The sequence below is a fragment of the Mus caroli genome, chromosome 10, assembly GCF_900094665.2.
Source record: "Mus caroli chromosome 10, CAROLI_EIJ_v1.1, whole genome shotgun sequence".
In the NCBI taxonomy this organism is placed as follows: Eukaryota; Metazoa; Chordata; class Mammalia; order Rodentia; family Muridae; genus Mus; species Mus caroli.
In genome coordinates this window covers 109235926-109249778 of record NC_034579.1, presented here as the reverse complement: position 1 = coordinate 109249778, position 13853 = coordinate 109235926, and the positions used below count along the sequence as shown (strand labels likewise).

At 46.5% G+C, this 13853-nt stretch overlaps 1 protein-coding gene across 3 annotated transcripts in view; it reads left to right on the top strand.

Moving 5' to 3' along the window:
* Kcnmb4 (potassium calcium-activated channel subfamily M regulatory beta subunit 4) overlaps positions 1-13853 on the top strand; it is a 57880-nt gene that overhangs the window by 17413 nt on the left and 26614 nt on the right. For all 3 annotated transcript variants that reach the window (XM_021174634.2, XM_021174635.2, XM_021174636.2), the window contains exon 2: positions 10952-11079. In XM_021174634.2, the coding sequence (XP_021030293.1) occupies positions 10952-11079 (128 nt within the window). The remainder of the gene's footprint in view (positions 1-10951; positions 11080-13853) is intronic.

Here is a 13853-nt window from a genome sequence, read left to right as displayed (position 1 = left end):
TCTTTCTCTTTCTCTTTCTCTTTCTCTTTCTCTTTCTCTTTCTCTCTCTCTCTCTCTCTCTCTCTCTCTCTCTCTCTCTCTCTCCCTCTCTCTTCCTCTTCCTCTTCCTCTTCTTCCTCTTTCTCTTTCTCTTTCTCTTCCTCTTCCTTTCTTTCTTTCTTGGTTTTAGTTTTTTGAGACAGGGTTTGAGACAGGTTTGAGACAGGGTATATCCCTGGCTGTCCTGGAACTCACTCTGTAGACCAAGCTGGCCTCGAACTCAGAAAACCGCCTGCCTCTGCCTCCCAAGTGCTGGGATTAAAGGTGTGTGCCACCACTGCCCGGCTGAGTTGGACTTTCAAGTATGATTAACATGAGTTTGATTCTCAGGACCCTCGAGGTGGAAGGGAAGAACCAACTCTACCAGGTTGTCCTCTGAGCTCATGCACATGCCTTGGCAGGTTCACACCTTTACACACACACACACGCACACGCACACGCACACGCACACACACACACACACATTTTTAAAAATAAATTTTAGAAGTTGCCAGTCGGAGGAGACATGTTTGGTGGTTTGAATAAGAATGCCCCTATAGGCTCAGATATTTGAATGCTTGGTCCCCAGGGAGTGGAACTGTTTGGGAAGGATTAGAGGGTGTGGCCTTGTTGGAGGAGGTGTGTCCCTGGGGTAGGCTTCTAGGTTTCTCTGCTTCCTGCTTGTTGATCAGATGGATGTGGGCTCCCAGCTGCTGTTGCAGCAGTGTGCCTGCCTGCTGCCTACCTGCCTGCCTGCCTGCCTGCTGCCTGCCTGCCTGCCTGCTGCCATGCTCCTTACCATGATGGTCATGGATCCATCCCCTGAAACTATAAGTAAGCCCCCAATTAAATGCTTTGTTTTATAAGCTGCCTCGGTCATGGTGTCTCTTCTTAAGACAATGTATTAATAACTTGTTTTCTAGCCACATTTATTTGGAAAAATACTTAACCATTGTCTGTCTGTGCTGATCAAGCGAAGCCATGAAGGAAACAAGGAAAAACATTTTTATTGCTCTACTTTTTGTTTTGTTTTGTTTTGTTTTGAAACAAAATGTTTCACGTAGAACACAGCCTCTGATATTTGGTTAAATAGACACCATGATTTGTGCAATAATTTTTAAAAATGACTCAGGGAAGGAAGAAACTGAATTCTGCCTACTCTACCTGTGTGATTGAAACGCACTCCTCAAGACTATGACAAAGAACCTACTCCAGCAAGGTTTTATTAAAGTTCAGATTCTCTGGGGTAGGCTAAAAAACGAGTGCTATTATAAACCTGGGCAAACCCTAAAATAGGACAATGGAAAATAAGAACTAAGTATGCAATCAAACAAGTATGTGTCAAAGGTGATGATTATGTCTTTTCTTAATAAATCCCCTGGCCCCCTTTCTGTTGTGCTTCACACAGCAGCTCCCTCCTCAGCAGCTTTGTCCGTGAACATGAACGTCAACACCCCCTTGTCTACGGCACAGACCTTAGAGCCTGGTGCGTGGTGCGCGCCTATCCTTCCAGCCCTAGAGATGTAGACGCCTGAGGGTCGGAAGTTCAAGGTCATCTTCAGCTACGTGGAATGTTCCCAGCCAGCCTCAGCTCCATAAAAACCCCAAATAAAAGTGAAGATGGACATCAGACAAGTGTATTCACTATGGCTTCATCTCACCCCAGACTTTTGTTTGGCAGCTTATTTTTTAAAAAGTGTGTTTTCAAGTTAGCATACAGAGGGATGTGTTTCTTTATGGCACTTTTGTACACATGCGTCACTGTGTTCTGATTCGTCCCCTCTGCATCGGCTGCCCCCATCTCCCTCACAACTCTTCCTGGTCCCCATCTCAAGCAGACCCATGCTTTGATTTCATATCGTATCTTCTCCATTACTCTCCCCTTTTCCCCTCCTTGGTCCTTAGGACCTCTACCACCCCTCTCACTGTCCCTTTTCTACTTTTACAACCTATCACACACACACATGTACATGAACTCACATGCACACATACATACACACACACATGCACACACTTGCATATACACATATACACACATGCACACAATGTACATGTATATAAACATGCACATATATGTGTACAAACATGCATACATACACATGTGAACACATGCACACACATATATACCTGCACACGTACACACACATATACATGTAGACACGTGCACATACACATGTGTACACACCCATGCACACACATGCACCCACTCATGGACATATACACATATGCACACACACACAATCCCCTCTAAAGTCCACATATAAGAAAAAAAGTATGATATTCATCTTTCTCAGATTGGCTATTGCACTTAACATAATGATCCAGCCTTTTTTCTGCATAAATATGAATAAATTCTATTATTTATATGTACTACAGTCATCCATCTTTTGATGGATATCTGAGCTTGCTTTCAGTCCTGGATACAATGAATAGTGCAACCACATAGACGTATCTCTGAAGTATGTTAACTTAGGCTCATACTCGCAAGTTGTATAGCTGCATCATGCCGTACTTCTATTTGGAATGGGTATAAATTGTTTCATGTATTTATTTTTATTATGTGTGGGTGTACATGTCACAGTGACTGTGTGGAGGAGGTCAGAGAACCAATTTGTGAGTTGCCTCTTTCTTTCCACCTTTACGTGGGATCTGGGGATCAGAGTCTAGCCAGACTTGCACAGTGAGCTGCTTCACCTGCTGACTGTCACACCGACCCTACTGGTACTATCTCGAGAACCCACCACACTGCCATACAAAGCGTATATTACGTAGTGGCTGCCGTCTCTGCTCTGCGTACCTACCAGCAGGGAGGAAGTGCTGCTGGAGCCCTCTCCACTTCCCCTACATCCTTCCCAGCCTCTGTCTGTTCTCTTGAGTCAGTGGACTTTCCCAGTAGCAGACAGACGCTGCATGCTACAGTACAGATCTGCCAGACAAGGTGTGCCGATTGGCATAATAGTGGGTAACTGTTGGAGAGGGGAACACGCTGCTTTTTTTTTTTTTTTAATTGAGATTTGAAGCTTCATCTGCAGATGGGAATGCTACTGAAAACCTGGTTGAAGCCCATATCTGGGAAGGCCGAGTATCCTGGCTGGGGACCTGCCACTGATGCTTTGCTGAATGTACCTGTTGTCAGACTGTCCCCTGGGTGTTTGTACCCATAGACTTAGTCCTGGTCAGGGAAGCTTCTCTGTGCCATGGGCAGAAATGATTGCGGAGACATCGAACTGGTGAAAGTCCTGAGAATAACCAATGGCTGTTGAGTGTGCAGCCTTAAATGCGACATCTGCCTCAGTTGACGCCCTCGAGGCTCAGAGAAGATAGTGCAAGAGGTGACAGAAACAATATACAAGTTAGAAGATGGGGGAGGATTGCTGAGAAACGCCATCTTCTGGACACAACAAGGCCCTCGCACTCAGGAACTCACAGCAGCTATGGTCATCTGCATAAGAGATGGACAAAATCAAGCCAGTCAGCATTCAAGCCTGGATGAGGGCGGGGTTCCTGGGGCACCATCCCCAACTGAAGAGCTCTTGATAATTGGTGGCCTCTGGGGAACATGATAATTTTTCTTTGGGAGTGTGGCTACCGTTAGGTTTTCCATGGTCTTATGGATGGCCCTGTCTCTCTGGGTGTTCAGGTAGCACTAGTTGGGTTCAGTGGTTATGAAGGAGAAGGAGAGGGAGACGAAGAAGAAGAGGAAGAAGAAGGTGATGGTTTGAATAGGTATGGTCCCTATAAACTTGAGTGTTTGAATGCTTGGCCCAATAGGGAGTGGCACTATTAGGAGGTGCGGCCATGTTGGAGAAAGTATGTCACTGTGGGGTAGGCTTTGAGATCTCCCATTCTCAAGCTATGCCCAATGTGGAACACAGTCCCCTTCTGCTGCCAATGGATCAAGATGAACTCTCAGCTCCTTCTCCAGCACCATGTCTGTGTGTGTGCTGCCATGCTTCCTGCCATGATGATGATAGACTAAACCTCTGCAACTGTAAGCCAGCCCCGATTAAACGTTTTTCTTTATAAGCGTTACCACGGTCATGGTGTCTCTTCACAGCAATAGCAACCCTGAGCCTAGGAGGAAGAGGAGGAAGAGGAGCAGCAGCTGCAGCTAGAATGCTGGCTTAGCAATCAACAGCACTTGCTGCTCCTGCAGAGGACTAGAGTTTGGCTCCCAGAGTCCACACTGGGCGCCTCACCACCTCCTGTAGTTCCAGCTCCCGGAGATCCAGTGCCCTCTGCTGGCCTCCGTGGGTACCTGCACTCACGTGTGCATGTCCTCACTTGGGCGCACATAGACACAATTAAAACTAAAAATTAAATAAAAGGAGAGGACCTGAGGCTGAGAGGGCGAGTGTTGAGGGAGTGGGAGGATTGGAAAGGGGACTTGTGATCCAAGATACACGGTATGCAAGTATAAAATCTCAGAGAATACATTTTTTTTAATTCTAAAAAAAATTAAAACATGGTGTTTTATTATTATTAATTTTTTTAAAAGGAACAACAAAAATTACTTAAAGTATGAAGGAATAAGTGTAGAGCAAGCAAGATAATATTTTATAATAAAATGTAGGCAAACAAAAATTAAGTAAATGCTTGAAGGGGAATTTAAGAGGCACGTAATTTTTTTTTTGTTTTTTGTTTTTTGTTTTTTGTTTTTTGTTTTTTTTCGAGACAGGGTTTCTCTGTGTAGCCCTGGCTGTCCTGGAACTCACTCTGTAGACCAGGCTGGCCTCAAACTCAGAAATCCACCTGCCTCTGCCTCCCAAGTGCTGGGATTAAAGGCGTGCACCACCACGCCCGGCAAGGCACGTAATTTTAATATAAAGTAAAAGTCCTAGTGGAAGTATGATGAAAAATGGGGGAGGGGTAAAGAAGTAAGAAGATAAGGAAAGCCAAGATGAAGTGCTGGCGCAGCTTCGTTCTGGATTCTCACTCTGGAAACTGCCCAGTACACGGCCAGTGGGGCCATAAGGCGCTCTTGTGGACTCACGTCATCCCTGTGGCTTGTTGGTGCCGAGCTTGTGTCATCCTCTGTCTGTCATATCTGACTTCACTGTAATAGTTTTCCATACATTCATACCAGGGGCCTCTGCTGGCCACACTTAGCTTTTCTTGTTGGTCCAGGCACCTGGGCGACTCCCCAGAGTGGCTAACGATGGAGTTGGCGAGTGTCTCCCAGTGTGTTGGTCCAGGCACCTGGGCGACTCCCCAGAGTGGCTAACGATGGAGTTGGCGAGTGTCTCCCAGTGTGTTGGTCCAGGCACCTGGGCGACTCCCCAGAGTGGCTAACGATGGAGTTGGCGAGTGTCTCCCAGTGTGTTGGTCCAGGCACCTGGGCGACTCCCCAGAGTGGCTAACGATGGAGTTGGCGAGTGTCTCCCAGTGTGTTGAGTACCAGAAGCAAGCACGGCACCTTGTCCCCTCCCCATGACCAGACACCACTCTGCACAACTGCCTTCTATGGCTGCCTTTCACTATAGAGCTGTAGCAAAGTCAACTCAGGCTCCCTTCCTTTCATCACTGTGGTAGGCCGCTCACTGCCCTCCCAGTCACACAGGGTGACAAAATGGGGTTCCTCCTTATTGCGGACCCATCTGCTGGAGGAGCCTCAGTCTCACCAACAACCAAACTTGCCTCAAGGCTTGTAAAGGGTTGTAGGCTTGCCGTGAAGATAAGACTCCCCATAGCTTCTACAAGCCCCACCCCATCGCCACATACTGGAGGTGGCTGGGCAAAGATTTGCCATTAGCTCCTTCCATCCTGGAGTTGTGATCAGTTCACCTTGGCCTCTTTTCCTGCTGACACCATTTTTTCTACACTGCCACTGCCTTTGGGAACTTCGGATGTTCCTTCTTGATCCCTCTTTGGAGTAGAGTTTTCTACCTTTTTTTTTTTTTAAAGATTTATTTATTTTATGTATGCAGGTACACAGTTGCTGTTTAGACACACCAGAAGAGGACATCAGATCCCATTACAGATGGTTGTGAGCTACCATGTGGTTGCTGGGAATTGAACTCAGGACCTCTGGAAGAGCAGTCAGTGTACTTAACCACTGAGCCATCTCTTCTACCTTTTTAAAGAGAGCAGTCTCATCTCATTTCAGGTGGCAGGAACAAGGACCCCAAAGAGGGTTCGTAGGTGAGAATGAGAAGTTAGTTGCCTTTGAAAGTGAGAAACCAAACACATCAGGACCCCAGGATGAAGTTTCTCTAAGAAGATGCTTATCGTCTGATGGAAGGCATTGTGTCTAACCATTCCCCTAAGTGACATTATGGCCATGCTGCCAGGAACTGATCCTGAGTCAGACAGAGCAGGAGGAAGACTTAGAAGTGCATTTCTCTGAGGATGGAGCAGGGTCACAAGCTGTTGCAGCATACTGTCTCTCCTCGCCAGTCCTTGAAAGAAGCACACTGATTGCAGAGATGCGACCTTGGTTTTCCAAGAGAGGGCACAAGAAGCAGGGCATGTCCTTAGTTCCAAAGCAGGAAGCTCGGAATAGGGAGAACTGGGCATCTGGACAAGAAGGGAGTGTGGGGCGGGGCTAATACTGTTTAAAACAGGCGTGGAGACACACTGCTGTCAGCCAGCGCTTGGGAAGCAGAAACAGGAGCCTGAGAAGGTCAAGGATATCTTTATCTTTATAGGAAGCTTGACACCAGTCATAGCTAGGGGGTTCCACTCCAGAGTGAGACCTGGTCTCAAACCAAACCAAGAACAAAAAGCAACAACAAGCACAACTCTACAGCTTGTACGAAGGACGCCGCATGGACCACTATGACCCTGAACAACTTCAACCTCTCCACCCCTCTTCCCCGTTCTTTTTAATGTTTCAAACATTGTTTATGTCCGGGGGGTAGCATAGACTTGCATATGCTACGTCCTGCTAGGTCAGAGGGCAACGCTTTGGAGTTGGATCTCTTGTCCCACCTTTTTGTGGGTTCCGGGGAGCAAGCTGGGGACATCAGGCTTCACAGCAGGCCCTTTGATCTGCTGAGCCACGTCACTGCCCCTCAGTCTCCTACTGCTGCTGGAGATGATGAAGCTTGCGCACTCGTATTAATTAGACCCTGACATTGGCCAGTGGCGCTGTCCGTGACAACGATGGTGCTAAGCCGTGGATTTATACTTAGGCTCTCTCCCCAAGGAGATGCTCGGGTCAGAGCTCTAAAGTTTCAGGCAAACTCTCCAGCCTGAGTGCCTAAGAGACAAGGGAGTTTGGGTGACAGCCTTTCTTGCATCCTCTTTGAGAAAGCTGCTTTTTAATGGAGTTTAAATTTCTATTCATGTATAATGATGTTCCACATAGAGCTGAGGACTCTAGGAAGGGCCTGAGGTGGGCTTCAGAAAGCATTTAGACATAAATAACCTGGGCGGTCAAGATGTGAGAAAAAGGGAAAAAATGATATTTCTAAGAACCCGAGAATAGCCCTTTAACGTTATCCTTCCTTTCATGGCGATATTGGCTTTGCCAACTCGCTAGAGTGTGAAAGACCCATTATTTATCCCAGGGAAAGAACGGAGTCCACGAGAAATGTACCTCGGGGCTACTTTTCTTCGTATGAGAAGAATGAATTTGCATTCAGAATCCACGTGTGCAGAAAGCTCCACCCAGCCGGGTACTTCTTCCATTTCACACGAAATCACAGCTGGCCGACTATGAGATTTGATGAAGATTTCTCCCTGACGCCTCCAGAAACATGGGTGTGACTCCCGGAGGTGCCATCTGGTAGAGAGATAGGTCTTTTAAACCTGTTTCACTCCGAAAAACTGAGTAGTAACGAATTCACACTGAGTTAAGTGAGGGGCGTCTTAAGTATGTTTCGGCTACACTTGGTTGCCTCCTGAGATGTTTGATGTGCCTGCTGGGTCAGTGGTGCCCGTTGCTGAAAGGGTTCTGTTGAGTTCTTAGATGGCCGCACCTCACTGATTCTGCCTCCAAGACTGGAACTTTCTACTCCCTTGAAAGGGCACAGTAAGTTGTCTCATAAGCTCACTTTGACCATGGGTAGGAAGACGGGAAGGGAATATCTAACGTGGTTTATTAAGTAGGAAGTGGAACAGTCATGCAAATACTTGCTGCCGTAGAGAAAGTATCAGTCTCAGGGCAGGAGCGGTCATGCTGGCCCTTTTGCCCAGCAGCAATGGTGGCTCAATTAAGTTTTCCCACCATCTCCCGAGCGGCAGGATCGCTTCTGGTGGAAAACGCTGTAACGGTGTTTGCAGTCAGCTTCTGGCTGGGTTGTTTCTTGATGTGCCTCCAAGAGTAGAGTCAGAAGCAAGCGCTAAAAATTATTTTGGAGGTTATCAGACTAGAAGGGGGGAAAAAAGGATACGCAGAAAAAGCAAATTTACTCCAGACTAAACACCAAAAATAAATCACAAGACTGAAGCCCCACATACTGGTACCTGTGGCTTCTGAGCTCAACTGCAGCTTTAAGAAAACCTCAGAATCCAGACACTTCCACAAAAGTGTACTGTTCCCTTAGACATATAAGGGAAAGCTGTGTGTGCATGCAATCAGTATTCTGCTATTCAGTGGTTAAAATCCTATTTTATGTAACATGGTAGGGAATGATGAAAGCTACTACAATTTGAAATGTATTTGCATTCATATAATTTTAAATGTTTAACTTGGGAAAGTAGCTTCATTTACTTGAGGTTGTGTCCGATCAACATGCAGAAACCATTGCTAAGATCATGTACAATCCCTAGGGCAAACATAAAGAAAAAAAAATAAGAGCCCTTAGTATCAACTCACCAGCCAGAGAGGGAGCCTGATATGAGCAGACAAGTGTGCTACTGTATGAGTCTAGCTGTGAGTTCATGGGTTTGACTCCTGCCTGGGTCAACACAGGGAGGGGCGTTTGATGTGGCACAAGAAGATGGTAACACTGAAGAAGGTGACCCAGGAGAAAGAGAGCACTAGCCGGAGGCGTAAAACCTGCAGTGGGTGGATAAATGTGGCAGCATGGGGCAGACTTAAGGATCAAGTGCTACCTGTTCGGCTCTCCCAGGATTCCATGAGGATGGACTGGCAGGGGTTAGAGTGACGCGCTGTATGCATCACAATCAAGGTTTTGAATTGTAACAGAAAGCGATGTGAAGAAAGCATTGTGAAATTGGATGCTGCAACTAAAACAGTAGAGCCAGGTTTGGTGGTGGCACGTACCTGGAACCCACCCTAGCGCTCCGAGGAGTGCCCTGAGTTCAATGCCAGCCTAAGCTTTGGAGCCAGTTCCATGCCAACCAGAGCTTCATGGCAAGAGCCCCATTTCAAAAACACAGAGGAAGGAGTGGGCAGTGCTGGGAAGATGTTTCAGTCAGCAAAGCACCTGCCTAGCAATCGAGAGGTCCTAAGTTCGGATCTCCAGAACCCATGTGGGAATCTGGACCTGGCGGGATGCTTTTGTAACCCCCAGTGATGGTGAAGATAGGTGCATCCCTAGAGATCGCTGGTCAGCTGGCCTAGGCTATTTGGCAAGTTCCAAACGAAAGAGGAATTCTCTCAAACCGTGGAAGGTGTCCGATGAAGGACGTGGAGGCTGTCCTCTGACATCCATACACATGTGCATGCATGCACCCACACGCCGAGACATACATATAGACAAAAGCAAATGAATAAACGAATATGGGAATGAATGAATCAGTGAGAGTCGAATCATACTATAAAACCAGTTCTCCTTTCTGTTCCTTAACGTCAGGCACCTTGGCAAACACCTTGGAGGAGCCTGTGGTGGAATCTCTGGGGTCAGGTTGCAGAGCTAAGGGGAATGGCAGTGTTCTTATCTGTAAAGCAGAGATTGTGTGTGCGTGCGTGCGTGTGTGCGTGTGTGTGTGTGTGTGTGTGTGTGTGTGTGTGTGTGTGTGAGTGAGTGAGTGAAGTACACAGGTTAGGTCTTTGCTAGGATGTCTGGCCTACTATTAACAGTTGGTAGAAGCTGGAATCTTCGCCTGACATGGAGAAAGCGGCTTCAGATGCTGGGCCTTCCCTTTAACATCTGGAGCCAAGAGTGATTTCTCAGTGTCGCTGAATCTTATATTGCTTAGTCAAGTCCACACGAGGGAATGACTTTGTCAGCTCCTGGCCAGAAAGCCATCCGTTAGCAAAGTCCATTGATTATAGACTTGAGAGACATCTCCACTGATTCTGTTGTTTAAGAGAACGTAGGAAATGAAAACGTACGTGGGTAAAGTGGTATCCCAAGAGCAGCCGGGAGCTGTTGGTTAGTAGAAGTAGAAGAAGATACAAAGGCTCACAGATAGGAATCGGGAACGCTAGTGATCCCTGCCCCGCTTTGCCTCCTGATGTTAACCGACAGACAGGCCTCTACAAAGACAGTGTATTAAATTTTTAATTTGCTGTAACCTTATAACTCACAGTTTATAAAATGGCCTTACTTCTTAGTGACTGGAGATGGTTTTGTTACTAGATTGGGGTTTTTTGTTTGTTTGTTGCCATTGTTTCAAATTGGAAAATTTAAAATATAGTTGATTTGGTTATATCTAAAGATTATATCAAAACTAGATTTGTTGTCTGTAAAAATCCCATCCCTGTAGAAGAAAGAATGACTATGGGTTCCCATGAACAGCCCTAGCCAAAGGTGCTCTGGACACTTTCAGATGGTTTTGTGATGATTTGCTCATAAGAATGTTGTCTTGGGCGCAGTTGAGACCCTTTTCCTGTCTTGATGAATAAATGGTGTGTAGAGTTGGCAGGGAAAACCACGACGCATAGTAGGGACACTGGCACATTTGTGGGCACTGGGATGGGCATCCCATGCTAACCCTGACAACCCTGACTGTGGCTGCCTCCTCATCCGTCCCAAGCCACAAACTATAATCAAGCAAAGTATTTGAGGACTAGAAAGAAGGACTCCCTTTGAATACCCTGTAGAATAACTGGTGTCCTCTCTGTGTTCTGTTTGACCAGTGCTCCTATATCCCGCCCTGTAAGAGAGAAAACCAGAAGAACTCGGAAAGTGTCATGAACTGGCAGCAGTATTGGAAAGATGAGATCGGTTCCCAGCCATTCACTTGCTATTTTAATCAGCATCAGAGGTAAACCGAAATTCGTACGCGCATGTCAAGGTTGGCTGGCTGTGTGATGTGTTACGTGGGTACACCATAGTTTGTGCCCGCTTGGAGGGACGTGCCACTGGGAGATAACCTCAAGTTATTTTTAGCCTGTAATTCTCCATTCCTTCCAGTATTAAGGAGCTACTTCCTGCTCTACTAGATGGGAGCCATATACAGAACACATGGAACAAAACATGAGAGGAGAGGGAGGGAGGGACGGAAGGACAGAGGGAGGGAGGGAAGGAGGGATGGAGGAAGGGCGAGAGGGAGGGGGAAATGTGTCTAGGGTGGGGGGTGGTACCCAAGGGGGCTTCCCCTTCTCCTTAGAAAAAGGGAGATGATAATGGGGGAAGGGTTTGTAAGGACGGGACTGGGAAGAGAAGAGGGAAGGGGCTGCAATCGGAATGTAAAGTGAATAAACAATAAATTATTGGAAAAATATCAATATGTGTTCATACCATCAAAGCTTCACCTGTCTTAGAGGCTTTGCTACACTGTTTTTTTTGTTTTTGTTTTTGTTTTTTTTTTCACATGAGAGAGGTTTATTGTGGGGAAGGGGACAAAGGGCCACAGAGACAAAGGGACAAAAGAGAAGGAGAAAGAGAGTTCACGACGCCGTTTTTTTTTTTTTTCCATAGCAAGATGACCCCATGAATCAGAACACTTGCCTACCCACCTAGAGTAAGTTACACTAAGCTAATTGCCAACATGTATTGTTGGGTGCTCCACAGTTACCCCAAGCCTTCTCTTCCTCCCCTGATCTCTCTCAGTGAACGGCCTCGTCACGCATTTGTCTCCCTAACATAGATGGTTCTTTTCTTCTTTATTCTCTGTCTTCAGTATCCTGTGGCCATCCCTCTGTGTGACTCTTGGATCAGATCTGGATTTTTTTTGTGTCTAATATGGCCTGTTACCTCTCCACTGTAGCATCCCAAGCCATTCTCCATGTTGCTACCTAGGCCAGCTCTCTAGCACAGGAGTCTAATCAGGTCACTCCTGAAGAGTTCTCAGCATAAAGTCTTGCATGCCTTGGCACGGTCTCTATGTCAGGTACATGTTGTCGAGTAGCAAAGCACCTGAAATCTCATGGCTTACGGCAGTGATGGTGTCTCATGTGTCTGTGAGTTGGCGGGACTCATGTGCAGCTAGGTGCAAACTCAGCTAGGTGTTTGATGAAGATCCCCATCTCTCCTTTATTTACTGAGAACACTGGATCTCGGTGCTCAGATTGCTAGAATATCTTCCTTATGGCAAGGCGCTCTAGAATTAGAAGATGCATCACTTCTGACACATTCTATTGGCCAAAGCAAGCGACAAAGCCGGCAGCGTTCATGGTGTGTTGACAGAGCTTCCCCGGATGGGGGCTCCAGAAGATACACGGTACATTTATCAATAGGGTGTAGTTCCCACAGTTCCACATGTTGCAGACACAGGGGAATCCACCTGCGGAGGGTGTCATTCCAGGAACTAGCAAATTGAGCATGATCAGTTCCTTTCTCTAGCCCTAAACAAATCATAGGAAAGACAACCCAGAAGATACTCTTGAATTACAGTAGGGCAGTGCCACGTAAGTGGTGTGAGGGGAAGGGCATTGCCTGAGCAGACGCAAGATGGCAGAAGACACAGAAGAAACAAAAGGAACTTTTTACACAGCCTCACTGGGGCTGGAGAGGTGGCTCAGCGGTTAAGAGTGCTGGCTGGTTTTGTTTGTTTGTTTGTTTGTTTTTTTCCAGAGGACAGGGCCTTGATTCCCAGAACCCATATGGCAGCTCACAATCACCCGTAATTCAAGTTCCATGGGATCTGTCGCCCTCTTCTGGCCTCTGGGGCAGCAGGCATCCAAGTGGTGCACAGACACACAGGCTAAACACTCATATACATAAAATAAAAACTTGAAAGTAGTAATAATAGTAATAAAGCATCATTGGCTGATTACATGAGAATCGCCAGTGGTCAGCCCGGGCCGCAGTGTTGTGACAAACATCTGTCACATACAATGTCTCCTGTGTGTGTCCTATGCCGGGCTCCCTAGCCCAACTGTGTGCTCATTAAAGAGCATGCCCGGCACTGTCTTTGTTCCTCCAGTGCCTGTGTCTCAGTGGATCTTTGGTGAATCAGCAATTGAACTCAGTGATGACTTAATAACCCGGTTTCTCTGATGCCAAGGAATGTATATTCATTGATGGGAACAGATGTCAGGCAGAGTCAAGTGTGATGTCATTGGCTGGGGATAAGAAGGGCAAGACCTTGAAATGGGAGGGAGGGGGCGGGGGCTGTGCTGCATCAGCCAGGGCTCGGAAACAGAGCATCTTAGGTACATTGGTAAGACAGTGTTGGTTGCAATCTGAACAGGTAAGGTAGCCTTGGGGTTAGAGTTCTACAGGCAATAATAATAATAATAAATAATAGCAATAATAATAATAAATGCTAAAGACATTGTTTTTATAATACAGGCAATATGTGGTCAGGCAAAGCCTTTTCCAACTTTATTTTCAACCTGAAGACTGACATAAGCAGAAGTTCATATTGGGGAAGTAACTGAGTTTCCCCGTGTCGGTTGCTGTCTGAGTGCTGAATGCATGTTGGATATGGAGGGTGCATGAAAGGCAGGCAGGAAGGAGAATAGTAGACTGAAGACACGGTCTATAGTGGTTGTAAATATTAGTTGCATTTAGCTCACGGAGGAACCTGAGGCTTAAAGAATTCATGTAGCTGACCCAGGGCATCTAGCCAGCCATTAAAAAAAAAAAAAAAAA